General features: G+C 45.0%; 2 protein-coding genes across 3 annotated transcripts in view; one reads left to right on the top strand and one right to left on the bottom strand.

Annotated features, from left to right (window-relative positions):
- The window catches only part of crtap (cartilage associated protein), a 41,618-nt gene extending 38,049 nt beyond the window's left edge, over positions 1-3,569 (top strand). Inside the window, exon 7 of the mRNA XM_072260571.1 lies at positions 1,821-3,569. Coding sequence (XP_072116672.1) covers positions 1,821-1,871 — 51 coding nt within the window. The 3' untranslated portion in view covers positions 1,872-3,569. The remainder of the gene's footprint in view (positions 1-1,820) is intronic.
- Positions 3,570-4,004: 435 nt separating this feature from the next.
- Positions 4,005-17,367, bottom strand: susd5 (sushi domain containing 5). Of its 2 annotated transcripts, none has more exons than XM_072270061.1 (5): positions 17,237-17,367; positions 14,300-14,477; positions 10,958-11,073; positions 8,059-8,247; positions 4,005-5,488 (listed from the first exon to the last, which is right to left on the bottom strand). In XM_072270061.1, the coding sequence occupies exons 1-5, from the start codon at positions 17,313-17,315 to the stop codon at positions 4,281-4,283; spliced, it is 1,770 nt and encodes a 589-aa protein (XP_072126162.1). In that variant the 5' UTR covers positions 17,316-17,367; the 3' UTR covers positions 4,005-4,280. The 2 variants fall into 2 exon arrangements, with proteins under 2 accessions (XP_072126162.1, XP_072126229.1); XM_072270128.1 differs by lacking the exon at positions 17,237-17,367 and adding an exon at positions 16,173-16,337.
- Positions 17,368-17,756: the final 389 nt, after the last annotated feature.

Here is a 17,756-nt window from a genome sequence, read left to right as displayed (position 1 = left end):
AGTAGAGCAGTGAGCTAAGCATCCTTGAGCAGTGCCAGTATTGATTGTCAGCAAGGAGGAGATATTATTTCCAATCTGCATTGACTGTGGTCTGCCAATAAGGAAATCAAGGATCCAGTTGTCGAGGGAGGTACAGAAGCTCAGGATTTCGAACTTGTTGATTAGTACTGAGGATGTGATGTTGTTGAACTCTGAGTTGTAATCAATAAACAGCAACCTGACATAGGTATCGCAATTATCCAAGTCATCTAAGGCCGTGTGTCGAGCCGGTGGGATTGCATCCACTGTAGACCTACTGGGGCGATAGGTAAATTGCAGCAGATCCAGGTCCTTGCTCAGACAGGAGTTCATTCTGGCCAGGACCAACCTGTCAAAGCACTTCATCACAGTAGATGTGAATGCTACTGTATGATGGTCTGTGAGACAGCTCACCCTGCTCTTCTTGGGCACTGGTATGACTGTTGCCCTTTTGAAGCAGGTGGGTACCTCCAGTCATAGCAGTGAGAGACTGAAGATATCCTTGAACACTCCCACTAGTGGGTTGCAGCAGGCTTTCAGTATCCTACCTTCAGGTGTACTTTCAAAATTTTCACTCCTCGAACTTCAATCAGAATTGTTTTCTCGCTCTTAAAATAACTCATGCTTGGACTTCTTGTATAGTTCTTGATGACGGTCTTGAGTATCACATATCCAGCCCTCAACAGACTATAAATTTATTGGTCTATCCACAGCTTTTGGTTTGGGTATGTCTGGTATGTTTTTTGAAACCACACAGGTCTTAATGAAATCAGTGACAACTGCGGCATATTCATTCAGATTTGAAGATGAATCCCTAAATATTGTCCGGTCCGCTAACACAAAGCAGTCCTGTAAGCATCCCCCCATCTCTCTTGACCATTCCTTCGTGGCCCTCACCACTGGTGCTGCGGTCTTTAGTCTTTGCCTGTATGCCGGGAGTAGAAGTACAGCCAAGTAATCGAACTTTCCGAAGTGCAGCCGTTGGATGGCACAGTAAGCATTCTTGATGGTGGTGTAACAGTGGCCAAGTATGTTGGCTTCTCTTGTCCCACAGGTGATATATTGGTGGTAGATGTTCAGAGACTTCTTCAGTCTGACCTGGTTGAAATTCCCCAAATGAATGGATGCACTGTTTTGTAAGTGCTGATCATGGTACTCAGCTGATCCAGTGCTTGCCTGACATTGACTTGAAGTGGAGTGTACACCACTACCAGGGTGACGGCAGAAAACTCCCTCAGCGGACAATATGGACAACACAACATCTAGATGTTCATATATAATGTGATAGAAAATATTATAGTTAATATGACATGGTTTACTCCCCCATGTGTCAGTGCCCTCCTTATTCTCCAGCAATTAGCCCTGGTTTAAATGTCTAGCTATGGGTTGGGTAGTGCCCTATTCTGACCAGTTGTGCTCAGAAAAGCAAAGGCCTGGTGATTTTCCAACTATTTGGCTTTTTGGAGTATCAACTGGACATTTCTTCCCTTTGATTATATTGACAGAGGTAAGTCTGGGAAGTGCCTGTCATAGTGAGAGGTAGGGGTCAGGGTGCTTCCTGATTCCCAAGAGAATACTGCGTCCTGGGGTCGCAAAGATCTCCAAGGGCAGTCGTCAGCCACCTGTTCAAACCAGTACAATGAGGTTCTCAGCGTCATTTTGTAGTGTATGACACAGGAGTGTTTTTGTTCCTCAATGTAGCCAGCAGCTATGCAGAACCCCTGAAATTACTCCCATGAAGCATGACAGTTATAATGATTGTGTTTCTAAATTTAACATGCAGCACATGCCTGTATCTGCAGGGAGAAGTGCTGGAATACATGGATGATCTTCTGGAAGCTCCAGACAGCTGACATGTGCAACAGGTCAAAATCTACGGGGAAGGTGAAAAAGTTGCATTACCCTTTTTAATTGCCTCATTATTTTTTCAGCGTTGACCATGACCCTCTGACTGTCTTTCAAAGATGCAACACAGATCTAATGTCCCACTCTACATACACACCCCATCCCCTCCCACAACACCCATTCTCTCCCTGCACACCACATGCTCGCCCTATTCCCTCCACCCCAACCCTCCTTCCCTATTCTCTCCCCTCCATCTTCCACCCATTCCATTCTCAACTACAACACTGTCTACCACATCTGCCTGCCTTCACCTCCATACCTCGCACCAGACTTGTGAGCCCAGGTCTGGCCAGTGATGCTTCAGTATGTGGAAACCAAAGGGCATCATTCCCACTGCCTTCCTCGGAACCACTATGTTGACATTGCTCCGTCCTCCTTTTCCCTACTCAGTCTGGTTGATGATCGACAGCACTTTTCACACAGTCTGCCTGTAATACCATGGAATGGTACCCTCTCTTTTCTTTTGGCATAATTAATTGGTTTCACTCAGGAGTGTCGTCCTGGGTCACACTCATGGTCACGTTGTATTTGGTGCTGTAACACTGAGGATTCACACTACACATCAATTTTGGTCACCAACAGCTACTTATGCTTTTCATCCAGAAAGACCCTTGGGAGTAGGGTCACGGTGAAACCTGTTACGGGAATGGCAATCATCAAGTGTCAAAATAGAAGATACTGAAATGTGTCAGAATCTCAAACAGCAAAGGGGAAACCTGCACGTTATTGCAGCAAGTTTGAAATAGATCTGAAAGAACTGTTGAACGTTGACGTACGGAGAGCTTAAACCTGACACTTGTTTCATTCGCTGTCTCAAGCTCCTACTAGCTACCGTACCTCAATGCCAGGGAAAACATTGACTCATTTATTAATGTTTGAACATAGACCCTTGATGCCGTTTTAGCAAGTCAGTGTGAAAAACCCAGAACCAATCTTTCACTGCAGCTGCCTGGGCTGGACACTTGGTTGTGAGCCATACCTCAAACAGCAGTTCCTTTTACACATTTGGCCTGTGGTTTGAATAACCCAGTGAAGCACTCCCTTTAAGTTTTTACACTCACTGAATGATCAATTGTTGCTTTGATAGCCTACATAATCTACAATATTTATAGCTCTTAAGTTGTTTTTTATAGGAAATTCTAAATCAGATGTCATTGCGAATGATGAGGTGGTGTGTGTTACTGAGGACACAATGCAAACCTTTGTTGGTCACTTTCAACATCTTCCACCAAAAATATCCCACAAAGGTTGCCCTTAAATTCTTTCCATGTTTACACCAAGCAGCAAACTGTCTTTTCACATACAACCCAAACTGGCTGAACAAAGAAACACAAGGTATATTTAACTTTTTGGATTTATTTTTGAAAATTGAAAGCATTTTGTCAGATAAAGTTTAACAAAGGTTACTCACTTGCTATTTGAGTAATTTATCTCTTGTGCCCCAACACAATCCCGAATCTCTGCTTGTTAGCCCAGCCAATGCAGAGTACACCACAGTATCTTACAGAGAATCTTGGTTTTCATGATTACACAAATGTAACATTATTAATCTTTATACACTACAGCCATTGTGTTCAAAATTTAAAAGATGTTTAAGAACTGTACAACCAAGTTGGTGCCTTAAGCCTAATAAAAAACATTTTTATCTTGCTTAGAAGATGATATTTATTTATCTCTGTATGTCGCCTCAGATAAGCCGACGACACTTTACACATGGAAAAATAATTGCCTTGAAATTTTTCAGAGCAGAGTGTAATGTCATTGAACAAAGATGGGTGTATACAAAATGTAGTGCTGGAAAATCTATCAAAGGCCAGTATATGTTTCGTGTGACTGGAATATAGTGGCTTGAAACCCCATCTATCTCCAGCATTCAGTAAGGAAACCTTCACTTAGTATGATCCTGTGTGTCGGACACAGTGAATTTTCTTGTTGCCTTTGGTTTTTGAAGGAAAGATTGATAGTTACCGTGGTGTTAACTAAACCCTGCAAGCCAATTAAATTTCTTGACTTGTTGCAGGCAGTAGCCACTTTAAGTCACAACCCCCCCGCCCCCCCACCCTCCCCTTGCCAGACTCCTACTGTACATGGAATGTCTCAGCTTGTTTCTACCAATCCCTTTACCAAATCAGTGAGGCTGTCCCTACAGACAGACTCAGAAATCTTCCTCTCCACCTGTGGAGCAAGTTCACGTGACCCTTTCATTGATCTTTTTAAATATTCCACATATTGAGAGCATACCTCTGTGTAATATTTACTTATTTCTAATAGTGCTTTGAATATTCAATGTGTGCAGTGAGATGCCGGCTGTGAATGTTCCTGTGAGTGTGGATCCCCCTTCAAAAACACACTTCCACTTACACTCTCTGCTGCATTTCAATGTGTTGCCTACGCCTGACCTGTCCCTTCCCGTTCAGCTCATACACGGATGTTTTCTGGTGCCTATGCCTGTAGCACCATGTAGCCAAGATAACAGCCAGGGTGAGCAGACCGATCACCGCGACGATGGTGGCGATCATGGGGCCCTGCTGGGAGCTGGAGCAGTTCTCCCCCCTGCAGCTCTTGACTGTCGGCTGCAGCTTGGCCTCAGCCCTATCACTGAAATTCCCGCTTCTGGTGAAGTGATCAATCGTGTCAAAGGCTGAAAGATCTGTCAAAGTCTGAGCACTTGCTTCAGGTGTGGCTGGACTGTAAAATGTTGAAACCCCAGCTACTGGTGTCGATACTGCAGATCTGTCTACAGGGTGCAAATCCTCACTTACTGTTTCTCTAGCATTTGTGAGAAGCAGAGAGGGGTCAGTAGCAGGATCAGAGAATTTCCACAATTCTTCAGTGACTTGACCCCACAATGTGGTTGTGGGGATCTCACTGTCTCTACTGACACTGATTATTTCAGGCACTGGTGTCTGAACATCTAGGTCCAAGTGCCTCGTTGGTGCAGTCATGAGCCGAGTGTGATGATTGGCCAAGGTGTTGCTTGAAGCACCTGTCCTGATTTCCATATGGTTAGAATGGTATGTAGTGGCAAGAGCTTCCTCCTGTGTTTCCATGGATCCAGTAACCTGACTTTCTTCTGTTTCTGATATAGTGGGGTAACTGTCCACCTGGTGAAGTGATCTGTTCGTCCCAACCACTGTTTCCTTGCTAATTTTAGTCTCATTCTGCACAATGGATGGTCCAATGGGCAAGCCTTCATCTTCTCCCGTTCGGTCTCCCTCATCATCTTCAGCCTTTGCTGCAATTTGATTATCATTTGCAGGGATTAAAATTTTTGACTGCACATCTGCTTTCCTGGTAGCAGGCTGCTCAACATTTGGGAATTCTGAGGGGAACCAAGGCAGTTGCTTCTGGCTGAGGAAAGAGACTGGTGACTCAGTTGGTTGCATGATTTCTCTGCTGCTTTCTCTTAATGACCCATCAGCTGCCTCATCTAATCCATCCCCAGGATCTTCCACATCATCTTCAGCAGGGAGGGCTCGGTTGTGCTCTCCAGCAGGGACTGAAAATGGCAGTGTGTCTGCATTGGAGAACTTGTCTTCATAGTCAATGTGGCCTTCAGCTTCATCTGTAAAACAAATAGCTTCACTGGATGAGCTTCAATTGAACATTCAATGGTACTTTTATACAATGTGGAAGATTACTGATTTACAGGTCTTAGTTTTTTAGAATTGTCTTTCACAACTGTAGCTAATTCTCAGCCCAAAGGTCACTGAAGTTCGTTTGGGGCTTAGATTATTGGGAGAAGAGTTAATGTGCAATGTTGGTTTGGGCCTTTCTTCCTTAGATGATGCCAGGCTCAATGCCTTTGGGTAATGTCCAGGACCTCTCCATCCCAAAGCTCCCACTCGACCACTTTCTCCACTTTTATCCCAGATATCCCTGAACCTACATCACCCAGCCTACCCTGTACTATCTACACTCCCTCAACATTCTGGCCTTGCATTACAGGCAGCACCACAACTTGCTGGAGCTGGTGAGGACAAAGGGGTAGTGACGATACTGGATTGAGGCTCGTCTTCCCTGCCTTGGGGTTAGGCCAAGGTCCATCTGCAGGTAATTGACATGAGCAAAGTGGCACCACTGTCTCGCTGCTTCTGGCTTGATGCTCCCACCCTAGCCCGTCCCAGAGGATCCATCTGATGCTGGGAGAGAGGGAGACCATGGATCACTGTAACTGAAGTAAGGCGCCAAGTGAAATAGAACAAAGAATGGTGAAAATAATCAAGAGATCAGGAAAAATCTGTTAAGAGAAGCAGGATTAGTGGTTCAAATCAATGACCTTACAACAACATCTCTGAGGGTGAGGTACGCAGATGTTTCCAACGAGTGGACAGTCACAAGGCTGCAGGACAGGATGGCTTCTCAGGGTGAGTATTCAGGATGGGCGCAGCACAACTGGCAGGTGTGTTTACTGATATTTTTAATCTCCCCCTTTCCCTTTCCCTCTCCCTCCTGCTTCAAATTATCCACCATTGTCCCTGTACCAAAAACGACCAAGGTAACATGCTTGAACAGCTGGCATCCTGTTGCACTCACCTCAATAATAAGCAAGTGCTTTGAGAGGCTGGTCAAGGATTACATTTGCAGCTTGCTACCACCCAAAATGGACCCTCTACACAACCGATCGACAGATGACGCAATAGCCACTACTCTATATAGTGCCCTTACACATCTGGAGAAGAAGGATGCTTATGTGAGAATGCTGTTCTTGGACTACAGTTCAGCATTCAACACCATAGTTCCATCCAGGCTCAGCAAGAAGCTCAGAGACCTCAGCCTTGACCCTGCCTTGTGTAGCTGGATCCTGGACTTCCTGTCAGATCACCAGCAGGTTGGAAGAGTGGGCTCCCTCACCTCCACCCCACTGACTCTCAATACAGGAGCCCCTCAGGGCTATGTACTGAGTCCCCTCCTTTACTCTCTGTATACCCATGATCGTATTGCCACCCACAGCTCCAAACTGCTAATTAAATTTGCCGATGACACTACATTGAGTGGCCTTATCTTAAACAATAACGAGGTGGCCAACAGGGAAGAAGTCATCTTTCTGAAACAGTGTTGTCAAGAAAACAACCTTTCCCTCAATGTTGCAAAAATAAAAGAGCAGGTTGTGGATTACAGGAGGAATGGAGATGGGCTAACTCCTATTGACATCAATGGATCTGGGGTTGAGACGATAAACAACTTCAAGTTCCTCAGCATCGACATCACTGAGGACCTCACATGGTCTGTACAAACCAGCCGTGTGGTGAAAAAGGCACAACAGCGGCTCTTTCACCTCGGGCGGTTGAGGAAGTTTGGTATGGGTCCCTAAATCCTAAGAACTTTCTACAGGGGCACAATTGAGAGCATCCTGACTGGCTGCGTCACTGCCTGGTATGGGAACTGTACTTCCCTCAATCACAGGTCTCTGCAGAGAGTGGTGTGGACAGCCCAGTGCATCTGTAGTTGTTGTAGGATCATAGGTCATCCCAACCACAATCTATTCCAGCTGCTACCATCCAGGAAGCTGTACCGCAGCATAAAAACCAGGACCAACAGGCTTCGGGACAGCTGCTTCCACCAGACTGATGAACTCACACTGATTTGAGTGTACTCTATATTACATTGACTGTTCTATTTATTACAAATTATTTTAAATTCCCATGATTGCACATTGCACATTTAGACAGAGACATAAAGATTTTTACTCCTCATGTATATGGGGGATGTAAGACATAAAGTCAATTCAATTCAATTGAATTCAGTGTAGTGACTCGCTGATCCACCTTGATACATTGTGATATTTGGTAATACAGCTCTCTGATATATGGAGTCACATGGGGATGGACCATGATACATTGTGTCACACTGATAATCAATGGCTCGTGATATTACACCTTCATATACTGTGATCCATGGCACACTGACACACTGACGAATTATGTTATACACTGACACACTGTGATCCATTATAACATACCATGGTACACTGCCATACACTGTGGCAGATGGTGAAATATCATAGCGCACTGATGTATTGTGATACTACAGCCAAGTGGGAAGGCAACCCATGGGTGTTCTTAACCATATTGCTCAACAACACATCATTGGGCATATTGGATGTTAGTGTTTGAGGATCAGTACATCTCTCACCTTTTACACAAGCTTGCACAAACCCATACCACTCTCCACAGCTATTACACAACAAGCTGAAGGCATTCTCTCCACTGGCCATGATATAGCCCTGTGCACAGACGTACAGCAGCTCATCGCCCATTTCAGTTCCAGTGTAGTCCTGCAGTACAATGTTGGGAAAGGAAGGAGGGTCTCCACAAGGTTTACCTGCAGATAAAGAAAGAAGATGATTTTACAAAATTAATGAAATATTCATAGGTCATTTTTATCCCAATGTCAGGTTTCGGCCATGCCTCACTGTAAGTGACTACTCTAACCTATGGTTTAATCAGTGGTTATGAAGCTTAGACACGCAAGATACCACTGTGAAACATTGGGCAGGAAAATCATAAGCCAATATTATAAATGAATTTACCTCAAATGAAATAATCTGTAGAAAGACATTATATTGTAGGTAGGAACTCAGAGCTGAGAGTGCCTCCTTTCTGGAGTATGGAAATGAGAAATCTACATATAAACTAATTTTCTCTCTCCACTCTCTCTTTGAGTGTTTGCAAGGAACTTATCCTCTCAATGTTCAGCAAATATGTTGCTTTGCCTCACATTTTATTCCTGGTGGTAAGTCAAATGACATCATTGCCAATGGAATACCAAACTTCATTTGCAGTGAAATGTTCAACTTCACTGATCTGAAAAGTAAAGTTTTTACTTAGTGACAAAACAGTCAGCCTTTACAAACCCTGGTTCCCAGAAAACAATGCTTAAAGAGCCAACGTGCAATAGTTTTGTTAGTGAGGTTTACAGGTTGTAACTGCCTCAAATACAGCTTCACACATGTTGCTTTTACACCTCTGCCCATGGAGGACAAGGTCACGGTTATCAGATTCCCAGCTTCAGGATCACTCCAGGCTGCACCTGATCACAGCCACATCTCAGTTTGATGCTCGCTGCTGAATTACGGGAGGTCACCCAAACCTCAAACAATGAAAGCCAAATTCCTGTACTTTTCATTCACTTCACATAATGGGAATGGGAATTGTCCTCCATTACAGACTTCCCTGAGATGTCCTAATGGCTCCCAGTTAATCAGCTGCCCAGTTAACTAGTGATGGGCCTGTAAGGTTTTTTTGTGACACCCTCACACAAGGAATCCTGCGGGTTTTGATCTTTAACAGCCCATGCAGGAATACTCACCTACCTCCTCCCATTGTTTCACCATTCATAACTTGTTGGCATCACTCTCAGTGGCTGGAAGAATGCTGCTTGAACAGCAGAATGTCCCTTCTTGAACAGCCTGGAATGATTGCACTTGCTTTGTAGCACAGTAAAATTGACAGAACTTGTAAAACATCAATAAGTTGAGTTTGAGTTCAGTGTCAGACAATTAAACCCGAGGTGCAGCTGTGTGTCTCACATTGAAAGTTCTCAGTCTTTGTGTGACTGTAGCAACAGAGTGACCCACAGTACTAGTCTAACACACAGCAAAGGGGCAAACAAATTTCTCTGCCAAAATTTCTACCAATAAGTTATTTTCTTTTTATTTCTTTTCTGCATTGAAATTTTATCTCTGATGAAGTATTGGGTGTGAATTTTGTGCAGACTATTCCCTCACTTTAATAAAGCAGTACAGCAGTGATCTGAGACATGTTCCAATTCACTGGTAACAAGAGACCTTGGGACATCAGCACAATACAGCACAAAGTTAACCATTTGTTCGGCACCCATTCACTGGTCTGAATGTTTATTTTCTCCACCAGCACATCATGCTGGCAGTGTGCAGCAGCCTCAGTCAATCACCTCCCAACCATCAGCAGCACTTCCCAAAGTTGTGATCTCTAACACCAGGAGGGACAAAGAGCAGAAGGTGTTTGAGGGCATTCCCACTATTGGTTCACCCCCTAGATGCACACCATTTTGACTTGGACGTGTGTCTCAGGTATGCTCCATATTCAATTAGATCTGGACATCTCTGCAACCAGATCCATGGAACCAATCATTTTCATAAATTCTCAAGCTCTGATCCAACAAAACCTATAATTTTCAGAATGAAATCTCCCAACAAATTCCCAGCTTTAATGGCCTTTGGAGTGAAGGAGTTCTCCAACGTGTGTGATCATTGCCTCTGATTTCACAGACAAACAGCATAGCTCTAAACTTATCATATACCCACCACTCTGCCGCAAAACCCAACCCCTACCCCAACACTTACCAACATTCCTCCCTGAGGTGAAATGCCTCAAATGTCCTGCTGTTTGTAATGGACTTTGTCTCATCTGTATTCTGAAATCTTATGCAAAGTGGCCTCCCTCCATTGAACAATAGTCTCTGTTCTTTCTTCTCTACCTACCATATCAAACCTTTCAGCATTGAAGCATCTCAATTGGACCCAGTCTGCTAAATGCAAGGGAACTCAGCAAGTTTGCACCACCTGCTCTTCCTTTTTAACCCTGAACTCCACTGACTCTGTGCTGCTTCTTATGGAGGTTAGTTGTTCTCCTAAGACCCAGTCCCATATCAGCAGGGACTCCATACAACCTTCCACAGCCCTGTTGATTTAACTGAAAACTATCAGTAAGGCATTTTCAAAGTAAAAGTGAGATCTAGTTCATTTACAGAAAACATTTTAGTTAATGGAATTAATTTCTAAACCCTGATGTTTTCTGATTAGCCTCACATGGCAGCTCAAGTAGACACTTGATTTCAGATTTTGTCTTATTTCTAACCAGCCCTAGGCTTGTCAGCCTTGAGGTCTGAAAGCACAGAAGTTCTACCTCAATCCTAGTACAACACAAGTTCTGGCTCTCAGCTTAGCTCAGAACAACCTGAATTTATTTGTAGTGCTCTGTGTTCCCTCTGTCCATTTCAAAAATATCCCCTGGAAATATAGAAGCTGTTCCCAATTAAATGTAGCACTAACCTTTGTCTTTAATGCAGAAGGCATCATACTGACCGCCTGAAGAAGCTGGTTCAGTTTTCACATGGATACTTTGGGTTTCTTGTTGAACGAAGCCCATGTTACTGCACATAATCGTCCTGAGTGAAACAGAATGACATTTCATCAGTGACCTGGTGTAGTTTGAAATGAAAATGAGCACTAACTTGCATTAAAATATCTATATATTTTTTATTTTAAAGTTGTCTTTCACAGGCTGCATGCAACTAAGGGGTGACTTGGCAGAGTAGCAGTTAGCGTAATGCTATGACAGTACCAGTGATTCGGGTTCAATTCCAGTCTCTGTCTATAAGGAGTTTGTATGTTCACCCCATAACCATGTGGATTTCTTCCACTTGCTCTGGTTTTTTCCTGCATCCCAAAGATGTACGGGTTTGTAGGTTAACTGGTCACGTGGGTGTAACTGGGCAGCGTGGGTTCGTTGGCCCAGAAGGGCCTGTTACCATGCTGCATCTGTAAATTAAAAATAAAAATACACTTCAACTAATTCCTGACCTTTGATTTCCTCCCACATCCCAAAGCCATACCCGTGGCCGCTATAAAATATTCTTGGTATAGGTGGGAGAGATACAGGGAAGCAAGGTGGGAATAGTACTACACACAAAATGCTGGAGGAACTCAGCAGGCCAGGCAGCATCTAAGGAAAACAGTAAACAGTTGACATTTCAGGTGGAGACCCCTTATCAGAACCTTTCCATCCTCCATCATGTGCTGCAGCAGAGAATCCTAGAAATCCCATCAGTCTGCGGGTACGAGATGAGGCTAGGGGCTTTCTTTCCGGCTTAAGGGCATGACTTTCCAGAGATGAATATGGAAAGTCCCTTCTGCCACACAGGCTACAGAAAGGTGTAGATCAGTTCTGAGGAGGTGCAGGGGCTGAAGTTCACTGTTCCAAAATTGTTTTGTCATTTTCAGACTTATCAGAACTTGACAGATGTAAGAATAATTTTTCCAGCTTGTACCTGTCCTGCATAACTACAACCACTCGCCTGCCAGTCCCACCACCACTGGCTAGACCCTCATCCTGACTCTCCACATTCTTTGCTAACCTCATGGTGAGCAGTTACCATCCCAGCATCTCCAAGCCCCTGGTGTCTAGTTCAGCTGTTTGTATTTTTTCATTCCTTGTTGATTTTCTTCCCAAGAAACTATTCGGCTATTCAGTCTGACTGGACCTGACACAACTGGCAGGAGTGAAGGACCATCAGATTTATTCACTGCCACTCTCGAACTTTCACTACACAATCCAGTTCAAAATCTGGGATAGTTTCCATGGAATGAACAAGCAACAATGTTTCTTTTGGCAGAAATGTACGTCACAAGAGAACTAAAGTTATTTCTAAAAGAAGCAAAGGCAAGTTGAAGAAACGTAAAATGTGACTGAGATGAGAATCAGCTTGGCCCCTGAGAACAAAGGCACTTCATCCATTGTGGAATGAGACTGGCTGACCAGAGATGGGTCAGACTGGATGCACTCATACACAGCCCAGAATCACTTATAACCTGACAAAGCGATATTGTCAGGTAGCCAGGTAGTAACAGAAATGCTTTCAAGATATTGGGGCTGAGAAGTAAGATAATCCTTTAGTCATCTTCTAGATCTGCTTTCCTGGAGGCTTTCAACACCTAACAGGTAAAGAAAATGTCCAATCAACTTTAGAGCCTTGAGAAGATCTTTCCAGCCTTGGCAGAATGAAATGTCACCATTTTATTTTACAATAAATATAGTCAATTGCGCACAAGTTAACAAAAATTAAGAAAAAGTTTTTGTCAAGGCAAGAGCACAACCTGTGATAAGTAATGGAAACTACAGTTATGCTCTGCTTTGAATTTGATTCCATTTCATACTGATAATAGTACTGGGAGAACAAAATTGTTTATATCTAATACTCTACCATGACACTGGGCAGGCAATTAAATCTAAAAATGAGCTTATTTCCCATTACTTAAATAACATGTCTGGACTGAAGACATAATGACAGACATGTTGCAGGAATATATGAGACGGAATTGACATGTCAGTGAGTCACTTTAACAGTCACAGGATCAATAAAAGTGTCAGTGGTGTTTTACGCTTCAAAATATCTTCAGATGGCATCTAAATACTAATGAGCAAATTGACACTTCTCTGATAAACTGGTGAGTGTTGACTCAGTGAAACACATTGGGCTGAGACTGGATAACAAGCTGCTCCTCTCTTCCTTTCAGCATTTACTAATCCACAACTAGTCAGCTTTGTAATGTGAACAATGATACAGTGTCTCTTCAATTAAAGCAAATGTGCTCAACTCTGCTTCCTCACACCTCAGCCACCACATGGTTACAGCACATATTCATTCTTATGCATGGTTCACACACTGGAAAATGACCATGCCACGTTGCTGGTGATGCATTAATGCAACCACCTGATGCACTGCTATGCATTAATGTATGCCCATCGCACATCACTGCTGCTTTATTTGCTAAGGAGTTTTGAATGGAATTGAAGACTGTGCAACATCAGTGGGCATCCCGTTTTTGACTGTCTGATTGACGAAGTGGCTGGAAACGGATGGGCTGAGGCGTCTGCTCTAGGGAACTTGTACAGTAAACTCCTGCAGCTATCATGACCTTTGATGATTATTAACGTTACCAGGGCTCCTTCATGCCACACTTGTTTAAACGTTGCTTAAAAGGCTGTCACTCTCCACTCAACTCTGAGACTCAGATCTTTGGTTACCAATTGGACCAAGGTTGTGATGAGGTCTGAACACTAGCGAGCAAGTTACTAGTGAGCAAATGCTGCTTGATTTCACTGTCCATTACGCTTTCCATCTCTGCGGATAATAAAATAGACTGATTGGGTTGTTCATTTTTTTGTGAATAGGATATTTCTTTGTAATTTTCCATATTGTTAGATTAATAACCATACAGGAACAATTTGGACAGAGGCGCAGCTAGTTCTAGTGCACCTGGGATGTTGTATCTTCACATAGCGTTTGCTGTATCCAGTATTCTCAGCTGCTTGCTGACATTACTTAGTAAGTGAAATTGGCCGGAGTCTGTTTTTTATGATGCTGGGATCTCAGGAGGAAGCTAAAATCATGTGACTCTTGATTTTACACGAATACATTGGTGACGGATGGACCGAAGCTCTTCAGAGATCACACGTCCGAGCCCTTGCATTCCCCACAATCCTTGTCCCATTGACTGGATATTGCTTGGCTCTTTCTTCACCCCTGGTCACTCCCCATCCACCCCTGACTAACCTTTGAAACAAGTGTTATGTGGGGTCAGGGGAACCGATCTGAAAGTTCGAGATCTTACCCGATCTGGTTGCCTGCTATCCAGCCAGTGGTACATTCCATGAACGCACACTCCTCCACAGATCTCTGCAGCTCTTCAGCCGTGGCCAGATGTGCTCCCTGCTCCATGCACAAGCCCTCGGCTGTAGACATGTCCCACTGCATGTTCTCATCCCTTGCATGGAGCACAAACATTCTCCCTGTGTCACAAGAAATACAAAGTTATGTCCCTTTACGCATCCATGACTTTACTGAGATTAGTTCCCAAGTTCAAAACCCAACCCCTCTGTCCAACTTCAAACCTCTTTCTAACTGCAACCCCTCTGTTCAGCACCAGCCTTCTTCCTAGCTCCAACATCTCAGTCCATCTCCAACTCCCTGTGTAGTACCAACCCCGTCTTTCGAGCTCCAACCCTCTACCCAACACCGACCCTTCTGACATTTTTCAAGCTCTCTTTTTAAATCCTATTTCTCTTTCTTCATTCACAAGAAGCTTTGCCATTGGCTTGCCGTCTTTGCTTTAGAAGAACATAAATTGCTCAAAATAAAAGCAGTGATGGGTTAAGGTCAAGTGATCCCTGTTCCTAATCTCAGTCAGGAGCTGAAGTCCTATGAAGCGACTCGTGTTCCTTTCTGATCCTCAGTCAGGCATCACTTTCGCTCACGGTCACTCTGCGTGAAAATTTCCAAGGACAGAGAGCCAGAAACTAGAGGGCGTGAGGGGAAGACAAGACTTAGTTCAAGTTTATTGTTGTGGGCATACACGCCCATGGTATAAATGCCATGAAAATTAACTCTAAAAGGTTCTTGATGGGCAACTTCGTCAAGCAGGGGGTGGTGCGTACATGGAACGAGCTCCTAGAGGTGGTAGTTAAAATAGGTACATTAGCAATATTTAAAAGACACTTAGACAGCTACATCGAAAGGAAAGATTTGGAGGGATCTGGGGTAAATGTGGGCAAATGGGATTAGCATAGTTGGGCATATCGGTCAGCATGGACAAGTTGGGGAGGAGGTTGTTTCCATGCTGAATGTCTGTGTTTCTACTCTCACGTCTCTGTCTTTCCGCTGCGAAGGTATTTTATTTTTGAAAAATGACATTACAGCCAAGAAACAAAGAATTGGCCCAACTGTCTACAGGGTGGGGTTCCTCCCCATGCAGTGTCTAAGTCCCCCTGGTCATTCTCATCATATTCCTGCCTGATTTTAGCACCTTTTGTTCCATCATAGTTTGCGTGTCTGACTCAGCAACCAGCGGGCCAATCAAAATGTAATCATCAAATAATCGTGTTTGCTTTTACAATTTTTATTCTTTTTAAAATAAAGGTATTTTCAGCTATTACCTAATTTTGTGATTCAGAGGTTGGGGGTTCAGTCCTACAGTAAGTTAGTTTGGGACGTTTACTGCAGTCCCCGCAGCCCGGAGAGGAGGGGAGTGCTCTGGAGCGCTGTTGAACACGGGGCTACAGCAAGGCCGTGTCTGGCCTCTCAGGCCCACATAAAGCGTCTTCCCGCCGCACTTTTCAGATTAAATCAAGCCACACAACACTAAAACACGAGTGCTCAGATCACAGAAAAATAGTACACATCAGTGACCCTTTGGCCACGAAAGACGCTGCAAGTCCTTTTAGTTCACTGGCAAAGTTTATCGGTCGCCTGTGATGTTGTAATCTACAAAAGGTCCAAAATAACACGGTGACATAACAAGGAGTTAACAGCACAGTACGATGGCCGAAATCAAACTCGGTGGTGATACGAGTTACCAACAGGTTAGAGATCTCCAAGTTTTTATTAAATTTGCTTTCTCCCCCCCCCCCATTGCGTATTTAGAAATACCCGGAACTTAGTATAACTTAAGTCGATTCTGACCAGAAAGATTTGAAATTTATCCCTACCTTATTCTGATTTGTGACAAAAGTTTGTATTAAAACACAAGCATGATCTGAAAGACCTGTCTACACATTCCGGGAATAAAAGATTAAGTTATGGGTTCAGGGCAGTCCTCCAGGTCTGGAACCCCCTGACAAAGGACTAGGACTAGCTGAACGTTGTGCTGTGTGTATGAGATGACAGGGAAGAAATAGGGGAACGGTGAGATCAGAAAGGGCAGCTCACGGGTGACGTCAGGAAATCCTAATTCAAGGGTAGAAGGATGTGAAACTCCGGGCGGGGGGGGGGCGGGTATTCAACTGAAAGAGCAGACTTGGGGGGGGGTTGCTGATGGGCGAGAACTAGGCTTGGATTTAAGGGGCTCACTTCACAGGCCGGGGCTCGGTGAATGACGGTACAGTCTTAAAAGCAGGAAAGGCGGCGGGGTTTCCGAGGTCTGGGCGATCTGCGTCCTAGGATTTGTATTACCAACATCAGCAGGATCCGAAGAGGATGTTCAGGGGCCGGTGAAATATTCCGGGACTATTTCTAGGGAGAGAAGCAGAGATAGCGCTTTCGTCGGGTCAGTATCGGGTCAGTATTTTATCCAAGGAGTGGATATTTGTAACGATGTTGGGAAATAGGAGCAGCCGCCGTTACTCGGGGAGGGGAGGGGAGGGGGAGGGGGTTGGCTGTGAAAGCACGTTGAATTTCTTTCCTGCAACGGTTGTATCGCGAACACTGCCCTTGAGTTGACGACCGGTTTGCGGACCCCATACGCCGCTCATTCCCGGAGAGGTGACGGAACAGAAGCAGCCTGAACCATTGGGGTTCGGGGTCGAGAGCCTGTTTCCAGCGAGTGAAAGACACGGACTCAGAAGAGCGGCCGGCGAGCCGGCGGGGAGAGGAGGCGAAGGATCCACGGCGACTTACGGGCTCTCGGCACCTGTGCAGCAATAACTGATCTGACGGGCCCACCCCACGGCCAAGCTCCCACTGCCCAGCCGCTGCTGAGCGCCGTGTCATTTGTCTGCGCGCAGCGATCTTGCTGCTTACAAACGCACTGTGCTCGATAAAGGTGAGAACTGACCGTGCGCTCGGACCCTGGCGCCGCAGGCGAGGAGAAAGCAGACCACAGTAAGCGAGGGAGAGTGCGAGCGTGGAGCCATCGACGAGAGCCCGGCGGGCAGAGAGCGAGTCCCGGTCACACACGGCAGGCGGGCGGCGAGAGACGGAGTGCGGGTGGGGCGGGGAGGCTGCTTTATCCACAGGAACTGCTGTGAAAACTCGCACCAGCGCGTCAACAAACAGGCGGCGCGGGAGGTGCCGGGGACAGAGAACCCACCGGAGCCGCGACCCGGGACCCTTCGTCTCAGCAATCCCGTCCCATCCCCGATCCTCTCTATCCACACAGATCCACATCCCCAACCGTCTACCTTCCCAACTCATGAAACCTGGAGACTGCGGGAATGTGATGAGAGTTACATTTCTGTAGCACCCCGACAGGGGCAGGGAGCCAGGAAACTATCCCTGTAAAGCGAAACCGGGCCCAGTTGTCTAAGGTTGGGTTGTTTTGAGCTCCGAGCTTCTGATAAACCAGTAAAGACTTT

The sequence above is a fragment of the Mobula birostris genome, chromosome 1 (assembly GCF_030028105.1).
Source record: "Mobula birostris isolate sMobBir1 chromosome 1, sMobBir1.hap1, whole genome shotgun sequence".
NCBI lineage: Eukaryota > Metazoa > Chordata > Chondrichthyes > Myliobatiformes > Myliobatidae > Mobula > Mobula birostris.
Note: the sequence above shows the minus strand (reverse complement) of the source record. Positions and strands in the feature narration are given on the sequence as shown.

Excerpts from the sequence above, each read along its gene's own strand:
- susd5 (XM_072270061.1), bottom strand. The coding sequence starts at position 17,315 with ATGGCTCCACGCTCGCACTCTCCCTCGCTTACTGTGGTCTGCTTTCTC. Across the intron at positions 14,478-17,236 it reads CGCCAGGGTCCGAGCGCACG|GGAGAATGTTTGTGCTCCAT; the intron begins GTCAGTTCTCAC and ends CTTGTGACACAG. Across the intron at positions 11,074-14,299 it reads ATAGCAGGCAACCAGATCGG|GACGATTATGTGCAGTAACA; the intron begins GTAAGATCTCGA and ends TGTTTCACTCAG.